Source organism: Callithrix jacchus, chromosome 19 (assembly GCF_049354715.1).
Source record: "Callithrix jacchus isolate 240 chromosome 19, calJac240_pri, whole genome shotgun sequence".
In the NCBI taxonomy this organism is placed as follows: domain Eukaryota; kingdom Metazoa; phylum Chordata; class Mammalia; order Primates; family Cebidae; genus Callithrix; species Callithrix jacchus.
This window is the reverse complement of record NC_133520.1, coordinates 51,478,837-51,506,513: the sequence shown is the minus strand read 5'-3', so window position 1 is coordinate 51,506,513 and position 27,677 is coordinate 51,478,837. Positions and strand designations below refer to the sequence as shown.

Below are 27,677 nucleotides of genomic sequence, written 5' to 3'. Positions count from 1 at the left end.
ACTCTCGGGTTACCTGAGCCGGCAACCACGTCAGCGCCACATCATCTGGGCTTTTTATATTGCAAGGAAACAGGAAAAGAAGGAAAAGAAACAACGCCCGAGAGAGCCAATCCCCGGGAGCCGGCGCTGCCCGGAGGAACGGGCGTGCTCGGGCGGGCGCGCGAGGGAGCGGGCGGCCGGCGGGAGCCGGGCCCGGGCGGGGGCGGGGGCGGGGGCGGCGGGGCCGGAGGGGGCGGCGGGCAGCGCTCGGGCGGGTCTGCGGCGTTGGCCTTGGCTTCGGCGGCGGAGAAGAAGATGCTGCAGTCCCTGGCCGGCAGCTCGTGCGTGCGCCTGGTGGAGCGGCACCGCTCGGCCTGGTGCTTCGGCTTCCTGGTGCTCGGCTACCTGCTCTACCTGGTCTTCGGCGCCGTGGTCTTCTCCTCGGTGGAGCTGCCCTACGAGGACCTGCTGCGCCAGGAGCTGCGCAAGCTGAAGCGGCGCTTCCTGGAGGAACACGAGTGCCTGTCCGAGCAGCAGCTCGAGCAGTTCCTGGGCCGGGTGCTGGAGGCCAGCAACTACGGCGTGTCGGTGCTCAGCAACGCCTCGGGCAACTGGAACTGGGACTTCACCTCCGCTCTCTTCTTCGCCAGCACCGTGCTCTCCACCACAGGTAGGGTATCCTGCGCGCCCCGGCCACCTCGCTCCCCCCCCACGCACCCCCTGCCCCCGAGCCCTCCCACCCCACCCCCCACCTTTCGCCATCCCCACGCCTCCAGCCGACCTTCCTCTACTGTGCTCGCGACCTTCCGACCTTCCCTTTTCTGGCGCCCCCCGACCTCTGCCGCGGTGACTCGGTGACTCGGGGAGGGCAAGCGCCGCGGAGCGGAAGCCAGAGAGGTTGCTCCAGACGTGACTTGGTTGTCGCCGTCTATAACTCTGGGGAAGTGGTCCCTAACTTCGGCCCGGGTGGCTGCAGGGGCTTCCTTCCCCACCGAGTTCTTTTTTTGCAATCCTCTAAGCCAATCTATGGGGTCTGAATGTGTAGCCGCACCTGACCGCCGCGCGGCGAGGCAGCGGGGTGATGGAAACGCGCTAGCGCTCACCTTCCTCCTGACCCCATCCCAGAGGCCGACGCTGCACAGTCTAGTAATAACACCTTCTACAGGGTCACCTTCCGGAGTCTGCAGCCCCTTTGGATTATACAGATATTCCCGCTCTTTTGTACCTTGGAGGCAGTTTTGGGGGTAACTGAGTGACATCACTCTGCTCTTCCCAGGTGACCTCTGGGCAGACGGGCCGATCTGGTTTCTTTTCAGAGTGGGAGGAGGGGTGAGAGAGAGCAAAGGGAGCATCGGATTGCCTAAGATCTGATTAAATGGGGGTACCCTGATTCAGCAGTTTCTTCAACTTCAGGTGTGCGAGGCTTCCCGTAAACTTAGAAGCGACACGTCCCCGCACAACTGACCCGCGGGGCGCTCTGCCATGGAGGAGCGTCCTCAGGTGAAGGATGAGGCCAGGCGCATGCCCCACGGCTGGGTCACTGTGCCAGATTAGATGGATGAAGGCCGAATTTCCCCAGCCCGACCTAGTAAGGCACATAACTTAGGTGGAGATATAAATTGGTATTTGGACACTGGAAGGAATCTCAAAGAGCGTTCAGCACAGTCCTTCCTTTTGATCCATGAGAGCCAATCTTTGAAACAGTCCATCTTGTCATGCACAAGGTCACACACTTCTTAGTTACCAGTGTCGTCCTGGAACCTGGGCCTTGTGATTTCTCTGCCAGGAACACTTTGTCACCCCCGACTTTCAACCTTTACAGGTGAATCACCTCCCTTTGTGTGACTCGCAACTCTTCCTTCCTCCCTACCCCCTCTCCACCACCCAAATTACTGTGTATCATTCTCTTTGGGTTATATCTAGTTGATTGTCTTAGTAATTACTTGATAATGAGTAATAGTACACTATTCATGTAGATCATATGAAATAATTATTCAAAGGTCTGGGGTGAATTATCTACCCTGAAATAAACAGAGGTGGAATTCTAGCTTGTATTGTGAAATCCGAAAAAAACTGTATTAAATGTAGCCCTAGACTAGACAGACCTGTTATCTCACTTTCCAAAGAATGCCTGTTCCCTTGCCAACACAACTTAATTTTTTGTTCCATAACTCTGCCTCCATTGTCTTTACCTAGCTGTCTGTTCCTCAGATCATTTAGAAGTCACCGTTCCTTTTCTTTGGAGTATGTTTGTTCTGTATTGAGAGTCATTCATTCTTCCCAGAAGTAAGTGTTTCCACGGGGCTACAGAAAGTTTACAGCTGGGTCAGTGTTGGGTAAACATTTCTCAGAATGATTATAGAGTGTGGTGATAATGTGAAGATAGAACAGGAATAAGAGCAGTTTCAAGGGAAAAGGTTTGCTTTTTTCTCGGTGGGATTTTACATGATTATTTCATGCATAGTCTTCACATCGAGTTATCTAATTAAATGTTAAAAATTAGTTTATAATCTTGAATAGATGAGATAGTCTTCCCAGAGGAGAATTGGAAAAAGTTGTAGTTTCTGTTTAATAAAGGGGGGGGGTGGGAATAGACATCTTATTATTGGTATTCAGATTGCACCGTACTTCCTAAGAAAGTCTGCATTCATGCAAAACAAGTGTTCATTTAGGAAATCAGTGCAAGGGGCACTTAAGGATAAACTCAATGAAAAAGGTGCCTCTTGGTTTGTCAAGTTAGCAGATCAATGAATTCTTGTTATATGAATACAACTATTCTCAGTGAAAAATACTGTTCTGTTGGCTTTGTACTGACCTATTATTTGACACATTTGATATTTCTTAAGGTTTTGAAATTATGATTACCCATTATTTGATTCATTTGATGTTGCTTAAAGTATTCAAATTATTATAGGTGCCCTGGCCATGAATTTTATGATGGGTGAGAAATCTTTTCTTCCCAACAAGGGGCAATAAAGAGATGTTAAATTGTTTGCTGGAAACAAACAATATTTTAAATTGCTTGCTGGAAACAGACAATTTTTTAGAGTAAAGCTGGTATGCTTCATTACTAGGAAATTATTTTCTGGAAAAGTACCAGCCAAATAAAATGAATTGCAATCCCTTTTCCTTTGGGGATGGATATTAGACATGTTGTGCTTGTTTCTTTCTTTCTTTCTTTTCTTTTCTTTCTTTCTTCCTTTCTTTCCTTTCTTTCTTTTTTGAGACGGAGTTTCGCTCTTGTTACCCAGGCTGGAGTGCAATGGCGCGATCTCCGCTCACTGCAACCTCCGCCTCCTGGGTTCAGGCAATTCTCCTGCCTCAGCCTCCTGAGTAGCTGGGATTACAGGCACGCACCACCATGCCCAGCTAATTTTTTGTATCTTTAGCAGAGACGGGGTTTCACCATGTTGACCAGGATGGCCTCGATCTCTTGACCTTGTGATCCACCCGCCTCGGCCTCCCAAAGTGCTGGGATTACAGGCTTAAGCCACCGTGCCCGGCCGTTTTTTCCTTTCTTAACACTTCTACTCCTTTGATGGCAAATCACTGAGATTATTGTTACCCAATTAATCAGTACAGTCAATCTTTGACTTACCCAGATGCTAACAATGAGCATTACAAAGATGCTGTTATTGGTAGTCATCCTTGTAATACATGCCCATGAGAGTATTTATGTCAGAATCTTTTCACCCCTAAAACGTACACACTTCCATTTCTGGAAGGAACCGAGTAAAGTCTTCATGGTCTATTTGGAAGAAAGCTTAGGTTGGTAATTCAGCAATGTTCTTCTCATTCTCTGCTTTACCAAAAACTCTAAATTCTTTCCAGCAAACAATTTAACATCTCTTTATTTTCCTTTGTAGAGAAGAAAATATTTCTCACCCACTTATAATAAAATACAAATTCACAAGATAAAAGCAAACACATTTAGTTAATATAAGTTTTACATGACATAGAAACCTTTAGAAATGAAGAGCCAAAGAAACAGGGAAGCTTACATGTTTTTAGGGACAGTTGTATAGACAAATTGTTGGAGAATGAAGGGTATGATCTGGCTGGGCCCAGTGGCTCACACAGGTACTCCCAGCATTTTGGGAGGCCAAGGTGGGAGGATTGCTTGAGGTCAGGAGTTCAAGGCTGCAATGAGCTACGATTGCACCATTGCACTCTAGCCTGGGCAACAGAGCGAGATCTCATCTCTACTAAAAATTTAAAAAATTAGCCCAGAGTGATGGCGTGTGCCTATAGTCCCAGCTACTTAGAAGGCTGAAACAGAAGGACTGTGTGAGCCCAGGAGTTTGAGGCTGCAGTGAGCTGTGACTGGGCCGCTGTGCTCCAGCCTGGGCAACAGAGCAAGACTCTGTCTTGGAGAAAAAAAAAAAAAAAAAAAAGTGGGTATGATCTAAAAGTTAATACACTGGAGGAATTTAGCAAGGACTATTTGTTCAGATTCTTCTTGGCATCTCTGTGCTTCAAAGATAAGGCATTTCTTTTCTCAAGGTATAGGGTGGGCTCCCTTGGAATGAGGGTCTTCTTCAAAGGAAGGGCACAGCTTTAGGGGAGAAGGTTGGGAGGAAGATGAAAATGGCCTTCCTGCTTCTGCTGTTCTCTCAAATGCTAAGGTGCCCTGTTTGGGGGTAGCATGTCCTGAACTCCATCACCCTTCATTCTAAAAGATACAGCAACATCTGCCTAGGAATCATATGAGAACAGGTGAAAGAGTACAAGACAGTTACCATGACTATTTGGTAAAAATGCAGTTTTTATATTCATGCAGTATACAAACTTTTATTTTTGGAGATAGGGTCCTGCTCTATCACTCAATCTGGGGTTCAGTGGCACCATGCTGGCTCACTGCAGCCTCTAACTCCTGGGCTCAGTTGATCCTCCCACTTCAGCCTCCTGAGGAGCTGGGACTACAGGCACACACCACCGCACCTGGCCATTTTTAAATTTTTTCTGCAGAGAGAGTGGTCTTGCTTTGTTGCCCAGGTTGGTCACAAACTTGTTGCCTCAAGCCATCTCCTGCCTCAGCCTTTTGAAGTGCTAGAATTATAAGCATGAGCCACCATGCCTGGCCTCTGTTCCTGTCATTGGTAGCCCTGGTGCCTTTAGTCAGGATATTGCTTTATCCCTACTTATGAAGAGATGCATTGAAACTCTATTTAAAAAGTGTTCGGTAAGTGAACTTAATTGGGCTTGATTTACAGTGGCTTTTGATTAAGGCAAGGTAGGGAGCTGCTACAACATGGGTAGTTTTCAAACAAAGAAGATGGGAAGAGGCAATGGGGGATGCTGGACTGATTCTTAGTTTTCAAATTATTTTCAGTAGTAGAAACATGTTGTTGCCATCAACAAATACTTGTTGAGCTTTTAGAGTAGAATGAAGTGGGCCAGACATGATGGTTTACGCCTGTAATCCCACCACTTTGGAAGCCGAGGCAGGTGATCACAAGGTCAGGAGTTCAAGACCAACCTGGCCAATGTGGTGAAATCTCATCTCTACTAAAAATACAAAAATTAGCTGGGCATGGTGGTATATGCGTATAATCCCAGCTACTCGGGAGCCTGAGGCAGGAGAATTGCTTGAACCCAGGAGACAGAGGTTGCAGTGAGCTGAGATTATGTCACTGCACTCCATCCTGGGCAATAGAGTAAGGCTCCATCTCAGAGGTGGGGAGTGGGGGAGGAACAAAAAGACTAGAACCAAGTGGGCAAACTAGGTCCCCCGGACCTGCTCTAGCCCACCACCTGTTTCTGTGTTGCCTGAGCTAAGAATGGCTTTTATTTTCAAATGGTTGGGACAAAAAAGAAAAAGAAAAATAATGTTTTCTGACAGAGTCAAGTTTTATGAAAATCAAATTTCATTGTCCATAAAGAGTTTTATCGGTGTTCAGCCTCACCTGTTTGCTTCTGTATCATTTGTGACTGCTTTCCGGCTACATTGGCAGAGTTGAATAGTTGGACAGAAACCATTGACCACAAAACCTAAAACATTTACTGTCTGTCAGAAAAAATTTCCTGACATCTGCTTCAGAATGATACTTGAAAGTAGCTAAGAGTATTCTGAGTATTTCACTTCCTTTGTGCGGACTTTGTGTAAGACAGTTCAGCTTCTCAGACTTCTTTGTGCTGCTGTTTTAAGTGGCTTGCAACATTGAATAAATTATGTAGCACCAGAAGACAGATCCAAAATCCCATGTTTTGATGTTTGTGCTGTGTATTCACAGGTCTTGATTTTGGGCCTTTACATTTAATTCTAGAAGTTTAATTACCTGGTTTTCAAGCCTATAATTTAATAGATTATAGAGGGAAAGGCACAGCTATAGGGAAATATACATGGCAGCTTATAAAAAGATAGTTTTAAAATTCCAAACTAAAATTTTGTTTTGAAATAACACCTTTATTGAATCCTTTACATGTGTGAGGCAACGTTTACACATATTCTCTTCCATGCATTGCAGTAAACTGATGAGATGTAGGTATCATGAAACTTAGATTTAGGCTGAACAACTTCTCTACTGAGGTACCAGAGCTGGAAGTGACATGGTCTTGATTTGAACGTGGGTATATCTAAGAACCTGAGCTCTAATAGCATCTGGGCATAGGAGCTTGTTATGGGCCAGATTGTCTCCCTCAAGTCCTTAAGTTGAAGTTCTAGCCTTAGTAATTCAAAATGTGACTGTATTTATAGGGAACATCTTTAGAGATGTGATTAAGTTAAAATGAGGCCACAGTGAGAAGGTGGCCATCTGCAAGCAAAGAGAGAAGCCTCAGAAGTAATGAAGCTTATATCCACATGGATTTTGGACTTGAAGCCTGCAGAACTTTGAGAAAATAAATTTCTGTTTAAACCACCCAGTTTGTGATATTTTGTGAAGGCAGCCCTAGCAAACTAATGTAGAGGTACCCAGTAGTTTTAATTCAGTTGCACAAAACCCATATAAATAATGGAGCACAAGAGACAGAATCTTTAAGTCTTTACTCTTGCAACAAACAATTTTATATACCTGGTTGGGGCATCATTGTTTTAGAGCACAATATAGTAATTCATGTCCTTGAATCATCAAGAAAAATGTCTCATCATGTTTCTACTTAAGAAGGCAGGAAAATATATAATAAATTCTAGAAACATTTCTACCCAAAAATGCTCAAAGACAACAGATACTCAGTGTTTTAATCTGTGAACTCATACCTGTCTATAAAACATATCAGTTTTTAGGATTTTGAAGGTTTGGGTTTTTTTTAAACTATAAATTTGTTGTTATATATGCCTACTTTATAGCCCCTGGAAGATACTGCTACTATTATCAATAACTTGAAAGAAATGATACCTTTGCTTTTATGACATAACTTTAAGTCCTATCAGGAACAGAATCTTTGATCAAACCAGTAGCCTAATAGGAACTCTGGTGTTCTCAAAACAAGTTGTTTTATGACATTGCTCATTGGACTGTTGCTGTGTGTGTCTGTTGTCTTTGAAGCATGTGAATTGCCGACACTCAGTGGTTTTGATCCATAAAAGTGGCATTTCCACTTGGTTCAGGTTACTACCATGTTGGTTTCAGAGACAGAATCTCATCTGCCTCATACACTTTGACATCCTCAGAGTTGCACTGTGCTGTGTTTTATTCTCCAGAGACATCTTCTGATTCCGTTACTGACAAATCCATGAAACACTAAAGTGCTGAAGGTCTCCATTGCCTGTGTCATACCCGGGCTGCTTATTCCTGGCAGGAGATACAGGTTGTCTCTTTATTGGAAAGCAAGCAACTTTGGGGTGTTTTATTGACTCCCGTGACCCATCTATCTCCTAGACTCAGTTTGTACTCCGACTTTCTTTGTTTCTTCTGTGTAGAACCCTTATTCTTTGTCCAATCCTCAAAGCTGGTGGCTCACTCTCTGTCAGCAGCATATTGCAAGGTGATTTGAGGCTGAATAGAGGAAGAAAGAGAACAGGGAGTTGGAGGAGTAGAGTTTGCGCACCTGAAAGGACTGTGGGATTGTCTCCCTGAACTTGAATCAGACTGGCAGGGCTTATCTGTGACTTTCCACTGCTGTTCATGTTTGCCTTCTTTAATTTGTAAAACAGTCAATTATTATATTGATGAGATTAATTAGCTTAGGTTAGACATTGACAGTGTTTTTAATTTGCTCCTATCTGCTTGATGCCAGATCAGAGTCTAACTTTTTGCATTAGCTCCTCTGACTGGGATTGACATACTTTGTGCAATAAAAGCCTGCCTGCTGCTGCCTCTGAGCCTCACTTATTAGTACCCATGGAAGGGCTTTAGGCGGAAAGCTTCCAGGGTACTCAGAGAGAGTGGGTGAAATCGTGGCTGGTGCATTCAGAGGTCAGAAAACCAGGCACAGAGTGTTAAATACAACATGTTCTCACTCATATGTGGAATCTAAAAAAAGTTAATCTCAAACAGTTTTCCTAATTTACTAACTCTGGGATTATCTTTTCAAAAAGAAACAATGGGAGATAATGAAAACAAATGGAAATGGTTAGCAAGAAAACAGAAGATTGGCATTATAGAAGTAAAAAATAAACCAGAGCATACTAGCACCTGGGAAGGGCACAGGGAGGGGGACGGGGAGAGACTGGTTACAGGATACAAAATTATAGTTAGATAGGAGGAATAAGTTCTGGTTTTCTAGACCAGTGTAGAATGACTGTAGTTAGCAATAATATGTAGTTTCAAGTCGCTAAAAGGAAGATATTAAATACTCCAACACAAAAAAATGATAAACATTTGAGATGATGGATATGGTAGTTACCCTGACCTGACCACTGTACATTATATGTATTGTGGTATCCCTGTGTACCTCATAAACATGTAAAATTGTTATGGGTCAATTTTAAAAAGAAGAAAGAAACTTTTCTTTTTTCCTTTTCTTTCCCTTGAGACAGAGTCTCGCTGTGTCGCCCAGGGTGGAGTGCACTGGCATGATCTCAGCTCACTACAACCTCCGCCTCCCGGGTTCAAGGGGTTCTCCCGCCTCAGCTTCCCAAGTATCTAGGACCACAGGCACGAGCCACCACACCCGGCTAGGTTTTGTATTTTTAGTAGGCACAGGGTTTTGCCGTATTGGCCAGGCTGGTCTTGAACTCCTGACCTGAGGTGATCTGCCTGCCTCTGCCTCCCAAAGTGCTGGGATTACAGGTGTAAGACACTACACCCTGCCAAAAAAATCTTTCTTTAGACGAAAGTAAACCTAAAACTATTCAAGTCAAAAAACAAAACAAAAGCAAGCAGAATGTTTCTAAGGGATTTAGAGAGAGTAAAACCTGTTAGTTTTCATATCTGTGTCTGGTGAAGGGAGTTGGAGGCTCCAGTTGTTACAGTCGTCCCTTGTTATGTGGGCGGCTCTGTGAGCTGAGTTAAGCTGTTTACTCAAGTTGATGCCTCAGTCCCCTATTCAATCTGCTTCACTGAAGCCTCTTGGGGTTTATTCAGACACACTTGCATTAACTCCTCCTACTGGGATTGACGTACTTTGTGAAATAAAAGCCTGCCTACTGCTGCCTCTGAGACTCAGTTATTAGTACCTGGTTTCATCATTTCGTCTGAATAGAGTCTGAAGGATCTTTAGTGGAAGTATACACTGAGAAGGGAGGTGTCAGAACTGCCTTATCCCAGAAAAGCGTGCTTCCCAGGACATGCTGAGCCAGGCACACACAGGACTTGGGGCTACTGAGAAGCAGGTTCTTTTCAGGTTCTGTCACTCCAGGCCCCTCCTCCATTTCTTCTCAATCTTCCTCCACGGCACTTAGCTTTCTACCTGCTGGTTCCCATAAGACCTGTCTTCACCTGGCATCACCTGTTTTCACCTGGTACCTGGTTCCCATAGCACCTGTCTTGGCCTCACTTGGCATCCCTAGCACTCAGCAGGTGCTCAAAAGGAGCAACTTAAGGCATAGTTCTTCATATGTCTGAATCTATATCCTTCTCTGCATAGTGAAGAAGGTTCTGAGGATGTTACTTCTATTCAAGAGACCTTAGATACAACTTTATTCTCTTGATGAGGAAACAGAGGCCCACATTGCTAAAATGACTTTTGAAGCTATTCATATAAAAACAGTGATACCTGAGGGAGGTCATGTATATTCAGTGCATCACAAAGGCCCTAAGTGATCTGGAGAGAAGGAAGGCATTCGTTCCTCAATGAGTATTTGTGGAGCACTTGGGTTGACTAGGTACTACTCCAGGCACTTAGGGATATGGCAAGGAACAAAAAGAAATGTCACTCTTGCCCTCCAGGATGTGCCAGTCTGGGTGGAGGAGGGAGATAGAATTATAGTGGCCAAGAGAAAACTTCTTCACTCTCTGAAGGTTCACTGAAAATCAACTGACAGAAGGCAGATTAATAGGAGAAAAGGCATATACAGTTACTTGATCATAGTTTATGTGACATGGCAGCCTTCAGAATGAAGACCCAAAAATATAGGGGAAACCATCCACTTTTAAGCTTAGGTTCAACAAAGTGTAAACAGGTATGTAAAATATGATTGGACCGAAAGGGAATGATCTAATTCTTGTAAGATTGAGCGGGGAAGCCCAGCAAGGCCTGTCCAGATTCTTCGGGGCCTCTCTGAGCATGCATTCCTTCCTTTTGGGTATGGGGCTGCACTCTCTCTGGAATGGGGTCATATAAGTTCATTGGCTAGTTTCAAACAGAAAGGTGAAGGACAAGTTAGAGGAGTATTGTTTGGTTTTATGGCCGGCTTTGGGGAAAAGGGGTTCTGGTTTCTAGGATCCACCTTGGGGAAGAGGTATTCCAGATTCCATGGTTAGCCTTGGAGGAAGATGAAGGGTGAGAGACAGGAGGGCAGGAGAAGGTTAGAGAAAAACTTTTGCTTCTAGACCTTAATTTGTGTTATCGTTTTCTGAGCGCCAGTGTAAACAAGAAGATAACTAAAGGAAAAGCACAGGATGCTAGGTGGTGATAAGGGCTCAGGAGCAACATAGCAGAGCAAAGGCGATGGGGAGTGTGTGATTAGTGTGTGGTGAAAGGCGGCGGAGTCCAGGATTGCAGTCTTCCATAAAGTGGTCCATGAAGGGCTTACTGAGAAGATGGCATTTACATAAAGAGCTGGAGGACGTGGGGAGTGCATCCTGCAGTTTCCTGGGGAGCTGTGTTCTAGAACAAAGGCCCCTACTGGAGGTGCAGCTAGAAAGTGACTGGCTGGAGCTGAGTAAGAGGGGAGTGATGAGGTCAGGAAGAAGGGGAGGGGGCAGATGCTGCAAGATGTCCTAGGCAAAGCATCTGGCTTTTATCTGAGCTAGGGGGAAATCACCGGGAGATTTTGAGCCAAGGGGTGACACAATTTGACTGATTGTGCCAACACATTCACTCTGGCTGGTATAGGAGGCTGAGGCTGAGACCTGAAAGGAGGCTCTTCCAATGACCTGGGTGGTCATTGGACCACTGATGCCTGTCACTGGCTCAGGAAAGTGGTGATGAGAGGTGGTCAGATTCTTGACCCATATTGTTGGCCAAACCATCTGGCTTTACTGATGGATGTGAGGGGTCAAAAAAGAAGAGTGAAGAATGACCCCAGGGTTTCTGGTCTAAGCCCCTGGCAATGTGGTTCTTCTTTATAGAGCAAGGGAAGGCCATGGAAAGAGCAGGTGCTGGATGAAGAATCAGGATCTGGAGCAGGGTCTGGAACCTGCTGAACTTGAGATCCCTTTTGGGTGTCCAGGAGGATCTATCTACATGAGGCACACAGTAAACCCTCACGGGGCGTGGTGAGGGCCACACTTGGAGAGTAGCTGACAGTGCCTTCTGTTGGTACAGCATGCCACAATGTCATATTGTATCACATGCATCCATTAACTCACTGCAGAGTCTGAAGAAGGCTTTTGAGGGTAATATTTGATTTTGGCCTTGAAGAAGAAATAGAGTATCAATAAGTAGAAAAGAAAGAAGAGGTAATTCAGATTGAAAATGTGAATTCCCTGGGCTCATCTGCTATCTAATGAATACATTTCACAACAATGTTAAATACTTCCAGACTAAGAGAGAGTATCTAAACTGTAATATTGTTTTCTATTTAATATTACAAAAAGTTGTTTGGGAAACTGAAAAAGAAAAAGCCCTCCAAAAAAAGTATATTTGCTTTAGAGTTTCTTAAAATTAACAGTAGGACATTTAGTATTTGATACAATAGTTTAATAAAAAATTATATGTTATGTAATTCAAAGAACAAATCAATATCTCTGGTACTCTTTTAAGGAGTAGCTAATATTAAATAAAGTCACCAAAGAATGAATCTAGGTGGTTTCCATTGTTAGGAAGTAAGAAAAACATGAATTTTTTTTTCATAAACAATCTAAACATTTTAGGAGTAGTCAGGTTCAAATAAACACATTGACAATTTTTACAGTTTGTAATAGATGGGCAAGTTTTCATGTGACTCTCAGAAAAACACTCACATCTAAGTGATTTTCATTTTTCTTGCCTTACTACTTTACTGTTTGAAATGATCCCATGAGGCCGGGCGCGGTGGCTCACGCCTGTAATCCCAGCACTTTGGGAGGCCGAGGCGGGTGGATCACGAGGTGAACGGATCAAGACCATCCTGGTCAACATAGTGAAACCCCGTCTCTAATAAAAATACAAAAAATTAGCTGGGCATGGTGGCGCATGCCTGTAATCCCAGCTACTCAGGAGGCTGAGGCAGGAGAATTGCCTGAACCCAGGAGGCGGAGGTTGCGGTGAGCCGAGATCGCGCCATTGCACTCCAGCCTGGGTAACAAGAGCGAAACTCCGTCTCAAAAAAAAAAAAAAAAAAGAAAAAAGAAATGATCCCATGAGTATAATAGGGCTGGCTCCCTGCTCATCATTGACAATCTAAACATCTTTTTTTTCTTCAAATACTGTATTTTTGATGTAGCCACAGCTTGTAAATAACGAGAAAGGAAATACGTGTTTTAAACTACAATTAAAAGGTTAAAACATGGTTGTAACTAAATTCTTCAAATGTTTGAACACAGGTTTCCAAGGCAATCAATTATTTAAAGACCATGGTTAGATGGATTAAATTAAAGAACCTGGAGAGTCTGTTCCGCAGCTGCCTGCATGTCAGACTGACTCAGACATTCTGACTCAAATTCTGAGTAGCGAAGCCCCCACATCACTACCTACCTGCCACCCAGCGCTCTGACACAAGCCATTGCAGAAAAGCAGTCTGTCGCCCACGGGCCAGCTCCAGCAGATGCACCTCACAGTGGGAGGGTGGGCGGGTGCGGATGAGCTAAGCCTTTCTGCACCCCCAAACAGCAGGGAAGGGCGCTGCTGTGTGGATCCACAATCTGTCACCCACTGCTACTCCCATCTCACCCTCCCCTCCGCTGCAGAGCAGCTGATGTTTGAAAATCCATACAACAAAGATGGAAGAAAGAAAAAAACCTAAAATTTTAAGAGAATTGGGGAGCACAAAAAAGCAAATTTCTGCTAGTAGTTGGTAGGTCATGACCTAAAGCGATATTTGCTCTTTCAGCAACTCTGGTAATGGAACACCTGTTATTTGTAATCTGAATGAGGCTGAAAAGATATGCCTGGCTCCTGAACTTGCCTGTCTAGATTTTCTCTTTCGCTTCACTCAGAACTGTGTTTTGTGCATTGGTTTGTGTTAGTCGTCTATACCTGGATGTCCAGGCTGTGTCCCATTGACCCAGCAGCGGTGTAGTGCATGTCCTCAGAGTGTCCTCTGTCTGTCTTCAGTGCCCCAGTCTCTACACAAGCCCAGAGAAGGGCAGCAGCATCTCACAGCAGCATTTCCTCATAACCAGCTTTGGCTTGGGGAATGGAGCTGGGAAATAAAATTGTCACCAGTGATGTCAGACTGAATTAATACTATTAAAAAGTCCAACTCTCAAAGATGGAAACAGTAGGAATTGGAGAATCCAAAAGAGAGAAGGGAGGAAGGAGGCCCAGGATAGAAAAACTACCCATCAGGTACTATGTTCACTATGTGAGTGATAAGTTCATGAGAAGCCCAAACCTCATCATTACACAACATACCCATGTAACAGACCTGCACACGTACCCCAAGGTGTGTTGGCTTATGCCTAAAATCCCAGCACTTTGGGAGGCCGAGGTGGGCAGATCACCGATGTCAGGAGTTTGAGACCAGCCTGGCCAACATGGTGAAACCCCATCCCTACTAAAAATACAAAAATTAGCCAGGCATGGCAGTGGGCATCTGTAATCCTAGCTACTCAGGAGGCTGAGGCAGCAGAATCACTTGAAGGATTCTCTCTTGTTAGGGAGGCGGAAGTTACAGTGAGCCAAGGTCGCACCACTGCATTCCAGCCTAGGCGATAGAGCAAGACCGTATCTCAAAAAAATTTAAAAAGCCCAGCCTAATGTAGTGAAAAGTGAGAATCTTGAATTATTTTCAGGGAAAGTGTTTATATTTGGAGATGCTGAATGACCTTACATAGTCTTAAGTGAATGTGGGGATCGGAAATGTGAAATCATTGAACTGGGGATCGGTGGCCTGGGTTCTCTTCAGACAGAAATTCATTGTGGATTTCTACAGATCTCCATTGCTTCATCTATACAATGTAAAGGCTAAGAAAGACCCTCTCCTAGCTCTAACATTCTATGATCCTAGGTCTTTGGAATCTTTACTGAGTATATCCCTCCTGTACACCCAACATGTGGGAATGAATTTTAAAAATACTGTAAAGGAATAATCACTGAAATAAAAAAGCCCACAGCCAGCTGGGGAGACGCTACTGAAACGTAAAAGTCCCAGAAAGCTGCAGACGGTGTAGAGACCTAACTGCTGAATTGTATGGGACCCCTGGTAACATGTGTTGGAAAGTGGTCAGGGAAGCTTTATGGAGGAGGTGCACTGAGATAAACCGAAGCAGCATGGGTAAGGTTACATAGAGTGGTGCCAGGGGAAGACGGCTGTTAAGGAAAGGGACATATGCTCGGCAAACGCATCCAGAAGTGGAAGGCAGCATCGCCTTAGAGAGACCGTGAAGGTGCCAGCCTCTCAGAGCCAAAGCTGCCTGCTGGCACACAGCAGCGGGTGACAGGCACTGAAGGTGGAGGTGAGATGTGGGAAGCAGATGTGCCACTTGAGTCGGCAGGCACTGGGGAGCCACTGTAGGCTCCTGGTCCCGCACCATGATAAATAGCCTGTCCTGCAGCCTGGCTTAAAACAGGGAAAGCTGGAGTTAGGCAACAGAGCACTGAGGCTTTTGCAGTCATTCAAACACAAGCGCAGAAGGAGAGATAGCACTGACCAGAGGACCGCCAGGGTGTGACGATCCATAGTCGCAGGGATGAAGGAAAGCCATGGGCAGAACTTGTCATGGACAGCTCCAAGGTGGACATAAATGGAAACTCATTGGTCTTGGGGGATGATGGGAAGAGGGAGATGGCCCTGGGCAACCGCACCAAGAATTTCACAACCCAAGCCCAACTAGAAAGCCTAGGTGAGTAGCAGAGCTGTTGCTCTATGTAGCAGTGTAAGTTTTTTCTGGGTGTGTATATATCAGGGGATGTAGAAGGTAACAACCCCCAGTTCTGTGTCTCTTCACTTCCCTATACCTGTGTGGGCCAGCCAGACCCCAGACTTTGGGTGTCCTTCTTAGAGGGGTGCAACGAGAAGCTGGTTCCACCATCCAGATTCCCACAGATTCGGCCATGAAATGATGAGTCAGCTCTCAACCATGTACCTGTAGGATGCTCCTTGTAATTACTGTCAGTTAGTTACAAATGGATACTTCTAAATAGTTTTGAAAGCGTTTGCGTTATTTGTTCCAATCTTGTTTATACTGTTAATTGGCTTTAAATAAATTATTTTTTGCTGGAGCAAAACCTCCACATCAGTTCATTCCTAAGTTAGGCTGTAACTTAACGAAGCTTTAGTGTACTCTCATCGTTAAAAGAAACAGGCATTATAAGTACAGTTCTTTGCATTTTGTAATCATTCAAGATAACTTCTTAGTACATTGGCCTCAGATTAAGGATGTCTGGCTTCTCTTTAATCTCTTAGTATTTTCGTTTCTACTCTAAGGCACCCAATATTAAAAGTCCATTCTTGGAAGTTGGGATGACGGAACTACTATATGAAAACTCAGAAATGCTTTGAAGAAAATGAATCACTCATTGCAGACCTTTGATTCTGTTTTCTTCCTCATCAGACATGATTTTTTTTTAACCATGCACAGAATCACACTTGCAAAGTCTTCTTTTCCTTCTTGTTACTCTATTTAGAAGCTGTGAACTCAAGAAGTAAGTCCCACATTGAACCTACATGTGCACAGGTGGTTCTTTTAGCCAAGGCATTTCCACAATCACAATCACAGTTACCATCACGCCAAAGTCTGGAGGTATGCACATATGTGGATGGTGTGTGGAACTGTTTGAAAAGCAAAGCCAGATTGATCAGACTTTCCATCTCTTAATAACCTGTCATCTAACCTCTGAGGGTCCACTCTGGCTCCCTCTCCAGGTCACGTTGGTCACGTGCACTCTCAGAGCCCTGAGAGCACCATAGAAACTTGACACATAGCTCGCTTGCAGCAAAAGAGAAGTAGATATTAGCATTTCCAAAAGAGCTACTTAAAATAATTATAGAAGGTTGAATATTAGCCCTATAATGATGTCACCCTTCTGTTCTTACGTGTTCTGACAAGGAAAAGACCATGCCTCACCTCTGACTCTCAAAACTGTGCATCATCCGGCGTCTATTTTATTTATACCTGTGTGGTAATTACTAACTCAAATAGGCATGATTAATATTACACTGTTATCACTGTGTTTCTTTTTGCCATCAGGTTCAGGGTTCTGACAGCATCAGGGTATGCCCATGAGGAGTTGCCACTCACTGAGCCCCTAATGTCTGTTTAACCGTGGAAGAAGAAAGAATCACTGCTCTGCAGCAGAGTTTAATTAGGCCTGCTTCTTTTTTTTTTTTTTTGAGACGGAGTTTCACTCTTGTTACCCAGGCTGGAGTGTAATGGTGCGATCTTGGCTCACCGCAATCTCTGCCTCCTGGGTTCAGGCAATTCTCCTGCCTCAGCCTCCTGAGGCCTGCTTCTTTATGTTTCTCTCTAATGACAGGATTTTAAGCTCAACACTTATCAGCTCCAAAGCGCAAAATGTTCATTCTCATTTGTGCCCCGATACCTTGAAGAGTGTGCAGGAGGTGAGCTCGCCATTAGTCTAACTGAATTCCTCCCTGCTCGCAGACATGATGGTTTTGAAAGCAGCTCTGCCTTCTGGCAGTGCACTGAAGTTACCCTCACTCATCATTTCCACTCCACAAGTCTAAAAAGGTGGCGTGTGTCAGGGTACACAGGGAGACAATTCATTCATTTTCAAGTGTTTCCATCCTCCACTCATTTCCTCATCTGTGCTGAGCTAGAATTTAGCTGTGTGTTCCTGAAGAAATGTGCTCAATGTTTGCACACATTAGCCTTGTTCCTATGCCTGGTCTCATTACATGCTGATAGATTCTGCTTTTTTCTAAGCAGGTGATTTTACTTTTACCATTAAATGCAGAGGTAGGGGGAGGTGTTTCATCCAGAAATGTCCCTGACTGAGACTGTCTTCTAGGTTGGTCCTCTTTGGCTCGAGCAGAGGGAACCACTGCATTAGGCTGGACAGAGGTCTCGCAGTTCAACCTGGCTGTAGCCTTGAATGCCAACAGCAGTTGCCCAAGATGCCATCCCCAAATACCCCTCCTGTTCCCTGTTCCACATGCCCAATGTTGTGCTTACTGGAACAGGAAAATAGTGTGTTGTCTTCTGCTAAGTGGGAATACAACATTCGGCTGAAAAGCTTCTGAGCATGGGCCAATATGTGTGCTCTGTCCACTCAGTTCAGGGAACTCTCATTGTATTCCCAAGGGCTGCTGCTGAAGTTAATGATTTCTTTGATGATGGCTTCTTCATGAATTCACTTCAACATTGTTGCCCTGTTTTCTACTCTTTTTTCCCTGAAAGTCTGAGCTCTAATTTGAAGCTAATAAGTTTTGACATGCAAGCAACCAAATTACTGGATAGAGCAAGGAGAATGTTTTATTAGTAATTTTGACCAGAGAGGATGGTAAGGTCAATTAATAGACTAATGGACCTCCAGGTTCATTTTTTCTAATTCTACCGGGACTGGATTTCTGTCTCTCTCTCTTTTTAAAGCTGCCAACAGTTCTTGTCAGGATTCAGTGCAGACGCTGCTGCTGACTGTCCTGGCGGTGGTTTGACCTCTGTTGTGTAGGCTTCACAAGGAGCTCTGGTTCAGTGATTACATTAATTGCTACCCCTTGGTGACCACATACTGTGTGCTGCACGCTGGATGTGCCTTTTTTGTCCTTCTCTTCATTGCTGCTACAGCTGTCTAGTCACTGTTCTTGGAGGTCCTGGCCGTTCTTCCTGAGGATCGTGGGTCTGTGCCTCTTTTCACGAGGAGCCCAGTGTACAGCTCCTGATGGAAAACTCTGCTTTCTTTGTCCTCCTGCTGTTCTTCCTCATCAGGTTCATTAGCAGTCCAGCTGTCAGACCTTAGTGTTTTGGGGCGTCCCATCTCTCAGGCCGTCTTTTCACATAAAGACATTGAAAAGGAGAGCACCCTCTCTGTTCTCAGAAATGTTCGGAAACCTGTTTTCCCAGTGTCTCTGCCTGCAGCTCCCGACCAGAGCTTCCTCCTTGGCCCTTACAAAGATGAGGTTCATTTTTGCTGACTTGGGTTTGCTTCTGTGTGCCATGTTGATGATAACCATGATAATAACCGTGTTGATTTTTCATGAGTCAATTGTATGAAAATAGTAGTGAGAGCATGGGGAACCATGGGGTGGAGAAGAGAAGGTTACGAGCAATACTGGTTTCTTTTGTGACCCTGAGAAATCTTTCCCATACTAGATGGATTTGTCATTTGCTTTCTTCTGACAGGTATAAAACTGCCAGAATATGTGAAAAAACACCACATTTTTAGAAGAAAGCTCTATTAGAGTATGTATTACAGGGTTCTTCTGCAGAGCATTTTCATGTAGGTTAGCATGTTAAAATAAGCTAGATTAACATAATGGTCTTTGGAAATGTTGATAGCTGGATGAACTTAATGTTTGTTTTTCTGAAGGATTCAAGGAGTATTCTTGAATCTGAGAATATGTGATTTCACTTACACTCCTAAACAACCAGTTTTGTAAAATGTGAAATTTGCAGTCCTGTTATCAAATAGGCCTATCTCTTTAGAAAAATAAAGTTGTGGTGTTAATTTGTCTAAAATATTGATTAATACCCCGTAAAATACTGGATTTATTTAGTGTTTAGGGTCACTCTGAAAAGGAAACAAGCTTTGGTACGGCAGTTTCCGGTGTCTAAGATGACATGTTTTGTTTCATTTTGGGAGGGATAGTTTTTGGTTGTTGTTTGGGATTGGAGGAGAAGATTTTAAAGGAACAGATAGAAACAGCACATGATTTAAGAAGAAAACGTTAAGCCTCATTAATGGTAGGTGTTAGGGGAAAACCATCGTAGCCTTTAGTGTAAGGAGGGGTAGAATTAACATAGTCACACATCCACAACAAAGCAGTAGTTTATTTGCTCATATATTAATAGCTGGGTACTAAAACATTGTGAAGACAGGTGCTTGGCAGGACAATAATTAAAATAAGAAGGAGACTATGAGAAATAGACAAACACAGAAATAATATTTACATTTTGGGCTGGGCACTGTGGCTCACACTTTTAATCCCAGCACTTTGGGAGGTGGAAGCGGGCAGATAATGAGGTCAGGAGTTCGAGACCAGTCTGCCCAATACAGTGAAAACCTGTCTCTACTAAAAATACAAAAAGTAGCTGGGTGTGGTGGCTGGTGCCTGTAATCCCAGCTATTCAAGAGGCTGAGGCAGGAGAATCGCTTGAACCCAGGAGGTGGAGGTAGCAGTGAGCCAAGACTGTGCCACTGCACTCCAGCCTTGGTGACAGAGCAAAACTCCATCTAAAAACAAATTTATATTTTGGTATCGCTTTTCAGGTTCTTAAACTGCTCTAACAAACATCACTTTTCTTGGTAGTTAAAACGTTTATATGTGGACAGCAGGGCAGACACTAATGATCCCTGTTTCATCGATGTGAAATATGGGGCCAGAAAATGTATTAATAAGTGGCTGTTTCATGTGCAGCAGTTGGAAGTGGCAGTACAAGTACTCAAACCCGAGTTCTCAGACAGTCCTGGATGGAGGCTGTTGGAGAGAGTCAGTGAGGTCGAAGGCAGAGTATTTAGCAAAGTAGGTCTCTTGGGATTGTTATGCCCACCAGATGCCCTACAACAGTGACTTTCACTTTATTAAGTGTCCTGGTTATTCTTTAGTAATAAGGGTCACTAGGGAAATTTCTGTGGCTAATGATCATGCACTTACACTTCCTTAGAATCACTTAATGAAAAGCTGAAGGAAAAGCAAGATCATCTCTTGGGAGCAGACAGAAGCCTGATTAAGTTTTTCAATTTGCTAGTATGTCCTGCTGAGGAATCTGAGTATGAAGTGGTCATTATGTCCAGACAGAACACTTCATCAGAGAAATAATTGTTTCTTTTCAAAGTTAGATTGATATATTATAACCCTCACTTGTAGTCAAGGCTGCTTCTACTCCTTGCCTCAACTCCAAAAGAAAGAAGGGTGTTTACGGATCGTTTTCTATTAGACAGCTTAGGGTAACTCTTTAAAATAAAATTCTCCTCATAGCTAAAACTGTAAATATCCAAATGTTGTTCCCTTTTAGAAACAATTTTAAGATTCTGTTAACAGCAGTTATCAATTTGTGAATGGAAAAATTATCATCTTTTTCACATAAATGTTTTATGTATGTACTTGGTTAAATGAGAAATATCTCTGAGAGTATAGTCACCCCAGAATCGCACAATAAATAGATATTTAACTAGAAAATAAAAGCCATATTTAGTGTTTATTTGGGTCATACATATATTCTGAGTTCCACTGTGAACTTGTCTCTGCTAGGCTTGACATATAGTAATAAACAGCAGACAGTCCTTGTCAAAAGGCAACTTGGAGTCTGCCTCCAAGACCATCACATTTTTGTTGCTTTTCATGCTTTTGAATTGTTGAAAAAACTGAAAGATTTAAACCAGTAGGACAGCAGCACAACTATATAAATTTTTATTTGAAATTGTAATACTTCTTTATGTATGATTTGGTTAATAACATGTTAATAAGCCAATCTTGTTTCCTCTTTGTTAAAAACTAAGCTATGAATTTGCTTTTGCCAAATGAAATTTATTCAGTAATTTGCTGATTCATTTATTCATACTCGGGGAGAATATTTTGGGGGCACCCACTGTGTGCCACACATATTTTAGATGCCGAGGAACATCAGGGAACAGCATAGACTAAAATTCCTGCCATGTCTTATCTATTCTAGAAGGGAGGAATGACAATAATATAAATAAATGAAAAGCATTAAATATTTTACATAAAATAAGTGTTAAGGAAAAATAAAATAAAGCAGTGAAGGGTGATACAAGATTTGCATTGAAGAGAACGCTGATATTTTACATACAGTGACTTGGGTAGGCTTCTGTAAGTAGGCAACCTGAAGTTGGTGCTTAAGCCAGCTCTGTGGATAACTGGGGAAAGACTATGAAGGCCGTGGGGGCAGCCACGTGCAAAGGCCCTGAGCCTCTAGTATGAGCTAAGAGGCCAACGTGGCTGGAGCTAAATAAACAGTGGGGAGTCCTAGCAGATGAGGTTAGAGAAGTGGTGGAGTCAGAGCATATAGGACCTTACGGAACCTGATAAGGACGTTAGGTTTTGTTGTGAGCAAGTGAGGTGGAGAGCCATCGGAGGATGTGAAGTTGATGGTAACATGATATCCTTGTTTTCTCAGGGTCACCGTGGCTGCTGTTTATGGGAGGCTGGGGCTGATCACGGAGACCAGCTGGGAAGCTATTACTGTAATCTTCAGAGAGTTATCGGTGGCTTGGGCTACGATGGAAGAGTGAGAATGGATGGATTCTGAGTGTCATTTAATGGCAGAGCTAGTAAGATTTGCTGGTGGATTGGAAATGAGTGAAAGAAAAAGAGCGAGAGATACGTGAGACTGCAGAGTTTTGGCTGGAGCAACAGTGAGATGAAGATGCCGCTGACTGAGAGGAGCTAAACCCCAGTAGAAGCAAGTTGGGAGTTTAGCTTGGTGAAAAAAATCCAGGAGCTCAGCTGTGGACATGTGAAGTTTAGATGCCCGTGTGACAGCCAAGTGGAGATAGGGAAGAAGTGGCTGGGTATATAGGTCTGGGCTCCCTCACATTAGACATCTGAAAGGAAAGGAATTAGGTCAGAAGAATGAGGGGTGATTCGTGATGTCATAGGAAAAACAGGTGATTGTGGTGTCCTGAAGGTTAAAAGATCATGACACAGGTGGGAAGGACGTGAAGGCAGCAGGCGGATAAAGGTTTATGCACATTATCCTGCAAAGGGGCACAGAAGAATGGGCAGTAGGTGGCAGGGAAGTGGAGGATCAAGAGGTGGTGTTGAAGATGGTGAGACGGAAGAGCAGTAATGGTTATGGAAAGAAGGCAGGCTCACTGGGCTGTGTTTCTGAGCAGGTGAATGGGTCTAAGACCCCATACCCAGGAAGAGAGCTGGCAGCAGAAACAGGAGAAGGTTGGGGTCCTTTTTATGGGTGGGAGGTGTGCTGGTGGGTTTTGGGAAGAGCTCATGTCAGTTGGTACCCATTTCCTTGGTAAGGTGGGAATGTAAGGAAAATTAGAAACAAATGGACTTTTAAAAGCTCGCTAATGTACGTAACCAATTTTTCTGCCTATCTCTCAATTTTCACCATCCTTTCTTTCAAGCTAGACTCTCAAATCCTTCAAATTAAAATTTTCCATTTGGCAGTGCAGGTTTATCTTTTCTTAAAGACAGAACTACCAGCCTTTTGATGGAAGCTTTTAGGACTCTGGTGTCTTCCCAAGGACATGACCAGTAATGAAGTTTTAATCTGTGTAAAACCTGCAAATTGGAATTCTGTTTTCTGGTGCAATGGAACGTTAGAATGTAATGTCGTTTTGAGAAACTCCGGATTGAGAGCAAGCCCAATTCAGTTATTGAAGGAGCAAGAAACTCACTTTACATTTTAAATGGTTCTATTCACTGGGCTGAATAGACATAATATTAAAAACCCTTAAGACCAGCGATTCTCAATGGGTTGTGGAGGGAGAGGGAGAGGCAGTTTGAAAACTTACTATTATAGCTAATATTTACAATTTATCATGCAGTTTACAGAAATGAATGTTTGACAATGTCCTGGGCTGTGGAAAAAGTTAAACAAATGCAGGGTTATCTTCTGCTTCTGGTATATTTATTTTTGTTACGTTGGTTATCCAAAGGAGGCACTGATTTTAACAGTAAAATATTGGTGTGTATATTCACCTTTGTTAGCTTACATGTCTTAAGTGATAAAAAAAAAAAAAAGCCAAGTAAGTGTCTAATGTGAGATCCTTAAAACTGGGAGTCCCTGGGAGCCCCTTCTTCCCCTGACTTCAGTATTACTGCCCTGGACAGGAAGCCCGCCTGAAGCTCTCTCCTGTGGTCCCACAAAGAAAATGGTTAGGGAAAATAATTGAAAATAACTCTTTTTCTTGTTTCTCTTGTTTTTTTTGAAGACCAATACCTAAACAAGAAAAAGAAAAACCAAGAATAAAATTGTCAGCTCAAGAAATGAGGGTTTTGCTGAAGGGAGAATGTTTTTCCTCCCCAGGCCTGATTGGACTGCAGAGTTTACTCTGCAGTGACAGATTGTGGAGGCTGCAGAGCAGTGATGGACACGGTGATGCCAGCCTCGGGGCCTCCCCTTGAGGAGGCTCCCTGACCTTTTGGGGCTGAGTGGCCATATTGAACAGGTGCAGGGCTGTGGAGAGCCAACTGAGGACACACAGCCTGTGATAAGCACTCCAGCTCTGGGCATCCATGGGCTGGATGACTAAGTGAGGCAATCCATGTGCAGGAAAATGTTTTAAGCCAGGGAGTAATATTTTTGGAAAGGGAGGAACTCATGTGATTCTACTGAGCAGCTTGTTCTTCCTACGTTTGGCTCTATGGGGCAGTGTGTATGTTTAGAAGTGGCAGATTCATTTTTCCTGCTACCTCAGGGTAAATGTCTACAAAACAAATAACACTCACTGTTTGGGAAAATTAAAAAATAAGCCTAGGGATGATTAGTTTCCTCTGATCTAAGTCTTTGGAAGTCTCTCCACATTTGTGCTCCCATATGTAGGTCCTAATGCACCCAAAGCACAGATGAATGAACATACAGGGCTTGAGTTTTTCACTCATATGATTCCGAATCAGGACGAAGTCCAGAGGGGCTAACACTGACCTCACATGGTACTTGCTCTCCTCTTTCTTCCTTATAGAGCATATTTTTAACCACTCATTTGGCCGCTAGTATCCTGTTTTGCATTTTTCTATGCTCTTCGCTTTTTGATTCCACAACTATATTTTCTGTAAGACAAGAGCATGGATCTAGTCCTGTGTTTCTTTGAAAAATCTCCAACGTTTCAAACTGTTTGATAAATAGTAGACATGTCATAGGGATGTGAATATCAGAACCGAAGTGTCTTCCTGTGGATTTTGATTAGCTCTGAGAAGGGTTGATTTTCTGACTTTCATGTTGCCTGGTTGAATCCATTTTTTCCAAAAGCAATACCCTCTTTTTCACTTCAAGTGTCCTTCTCATTTATCTGCCAAGAGGATTTAAAGTAGAAGAATCTAAATGTCTGGTGAAGTATTGAACATTATTTGTATCAAATACTTGATTCTCTTTCTCATTAATATCATAAGGGAGAGAACTGATGCTTCTTAAGTTGTTCAATTAAAAAAAAACCACGCAACTGTGAGGCAATTGGCCAGCTATGAACTTGGCATTGTGGTTTGCATGTTTGCTTGGTTTTGCTTTCATACTCCTGACATTTATCCAGAGAGCTCATTCCTGCAGAGCAGTACCGAATGCCGGTTCCTTCTTACACATGAGCCCAGTCAGAACACATCACGGGGACTCCTCTGTGGGGCTCTTCCCCTGTCTGCTTCCTGTTTTGGGCAGATGGAGATCTGGGGATTTGGGGCCAATAGAAAAGAAACCCAGGAGGAAAGGCATTGTTGCTATTACTTCAATATTCTCATTATTTCAAATGAGGATTTACAAAGGGGACTGTAAGCTTTCTATCCAAAGAGAGACTCAAGGTAAGAATTCTTTTCTCCAAATGTGAAAGACTGGAATCCCACCAGGTGTGTGGAAAGCTGCAGTGAAAACCAAATAATCCTGGTTTCAAGAGTTAAATATTTTTGGTAACAATAAATTGGAAACATATTCCTCTGATAATTTTTTTTTTTTTTTTTTTTTTGCACCATAGATAGTTTCTAAAAGGTGCGGAAACACTTATAAGAAATATCAGTTATGCAGTGTTGGTGCCAGTGTGGACTTACTGCTGAGACTGACTTATTGTCAGGTGAGCAGGTAAAATAATAAAGAAATAATTGGAATTTTTATTGCTGAACTCTAAAGGACTCTCAGGAAACCTAACCTTGCTTTTGACCCACTGATTAGCTTGAATGCAGCAGACTCATTATACTCTAATTTCATCTGCATTGAAAGATAAAAACAGACTTGGAAGTAATTAATTATAGTTAAATATTAATGATCAAGTGAATTGACTTCAAAAGTCATTTTCTTATCATGTGAACTAATTTCCCTGTGATGGGACTTTGGTAACATTTTACATGTATATTTTTAATCTTTTAAGTAAGTACTTCTGTAAATTGCTCCGAAAGAAGTGATTTGCTGGGATAGTGTAGAGAATGAAGGTCAGTCTGGCTCTTGTGCTGTGGTTCTGCTTTTGTCTCTCTCTTTCTCTCTCTCTTTCTTTCTTTTTTTTTTTTTCTGAGACAGAGTCTTGTTGTATTGCCAAGGCTGGAGTGCAGTGGCTCAGTCTCTGCTCACTGCAACCTCCCCCTCCTAGGTTCAAGTGTTTCTTAGACCTCGGCCTCCCACGTAGCTAAGATTACAGGTTTGTGCCATCACACATGGCTAATTTTTGTGTTTTTAGTCGAGATGGGGTTTCACCATGTTGGCCAGGCTGATCTTGAACTCCTGACATCAAGTGATCCACCCACCTTGACCTCCCAAAGTGCTGGGATTATAGGCATGAGCCACTGTGCCCAGCCAGTTAGCTCTGATTTTCTCATAGGTGATGCCCAAGTGTGTTGGTCTAAACTGGATTTTAATCTTTTTTAAGATCTAGTGAGTTTATCCTGAGATGATAAATTTCACCAGCATATAAATGGAAGCCTAGACTAGCCAAAAGACTTTCTATGTAGGACACTCTGTAGGTCCTTAGAATATGGTTCTCACCAGGTGTCTTCACTCACTTTCTGCCTGTTGGAAGGCTGAGTCATGAGGAAGAATTTTCAGCCAGAGCACACCACCTCCTGATGAAAGTGCTCCATTCCTGCATATTTTGAGTCCTCTCTAGTTTCATAGGCTTCTACAAGCTTGCTCCCTGCAGAGCCCTATGCCAGGGTTTCAGGGTTAGAGAGAAAAATAAGATACAGGTTCAGTAATCAAGCAGCTCCTATCTTAGAGAAACATCTAGGTTGGTTATTATAATACAAGCAATGTACCAGTTAAGATGGCTTGTAGCTGCACTAGACAAAAGTCCCAATTTATAATGGCTTAAGTTGATAGGAGGGACATGTAAGTGTTCTCACACTGTAAGGTCTGGCAGTAAGCAGATGGGGTGTTATATCGCCCCTCAGCACAGTAGGGTCCCATTGGCACTTCCGCCTTGCCATTCCTTCCTCCTGTGCCGGTGTCAGGGAGAAAATGGAATTTCTCCTCAACCTACCTAAGTTCATAAGTAGTTGAGACAGATCCCTGTAGCAACTGATAAATTAACAAGAGAAAAACCAGCAAGTTTATTAACACAAGCTGTGCACATCACATGAGAGAAACCTCACAAATGGTAACTCAAAGCAGTGGCTTAGAGAGCATCTTCAGCAAAGAACAATCAATTTCAGGCAAGTGACAAGACAGAGGAAAAGGACTTTGAGTGTCTACAGGGAGCAGCTTGGGCAGAGGACAAACGAATGGCAGGGCAGATAAGATTAGTTAATAAAACTTGTTGATATCAGTTCCTCTGGTGTCATCTCAAGTTTGATGAGGATCAAAGCTGTCTCAGTGGTTAGCCGTGGTGGAGAGGGCGGCCGGATACTTTGGGTGTTGGTAAATCACCTGTCTCCCACTTTTAGGCAAACAGAGGGAAGGCAGAGAGCTCCCTTGCATCTTCTTTTTGTTTGTTTGTTTGTTTGTTTGTTTGTTTTTGAAATGGAATCTCACTCCATTGCCCAGGCTGGAGTGCAGTGGTGAGATCTCAGCTCCCTGCAACCTCTGCCTCCTGGGTTCAAGCATCTCCTGCCTCCGGAGTAGCCGGGATTACAGGTATGCGCCACCATGCCTGGCTAATTCTTTGCTTTTTAGTGGAGATGGGGTTTCACCATGTTGGCCAGGCTAGCCTCGAACTCCTGACCGCAAGTGATCCACCTGCCTCAGCCTCCCAAAATGCTGGGATTACAGATGTGAGCCATGGTGCCCAGCCGGCATCTTCTTCTTTATTGTCTTCAGATCAGCAATTCTTCCTGACTTTGG

General features: G+C 43.5%; 1 protein-coding gene across 1 annotated transcript in view; it reads left to right on the top strand.

The window, feature by feature from the left end:
• Positions 1–272: 272 nt before the first annotated feature.
• The window catches only part of KCNK1 (potassium two pore domain channel subfamily K member 1), a 57,200-nt gene continuing 29,795 nt past the window's right edge, over positions 273–27,677 (top strand). Inside the window, exon 1 of the mRNA XM_002760803.5 lies at positions 273–649. Coding sequence (XP_002760849.3) covers positions 295–649 — 355 coding nt within the window. The 5' untranslated portion in view covers positions 273–294. The remainder of the gene's footprint in view (positions 650–27,677) is intronic.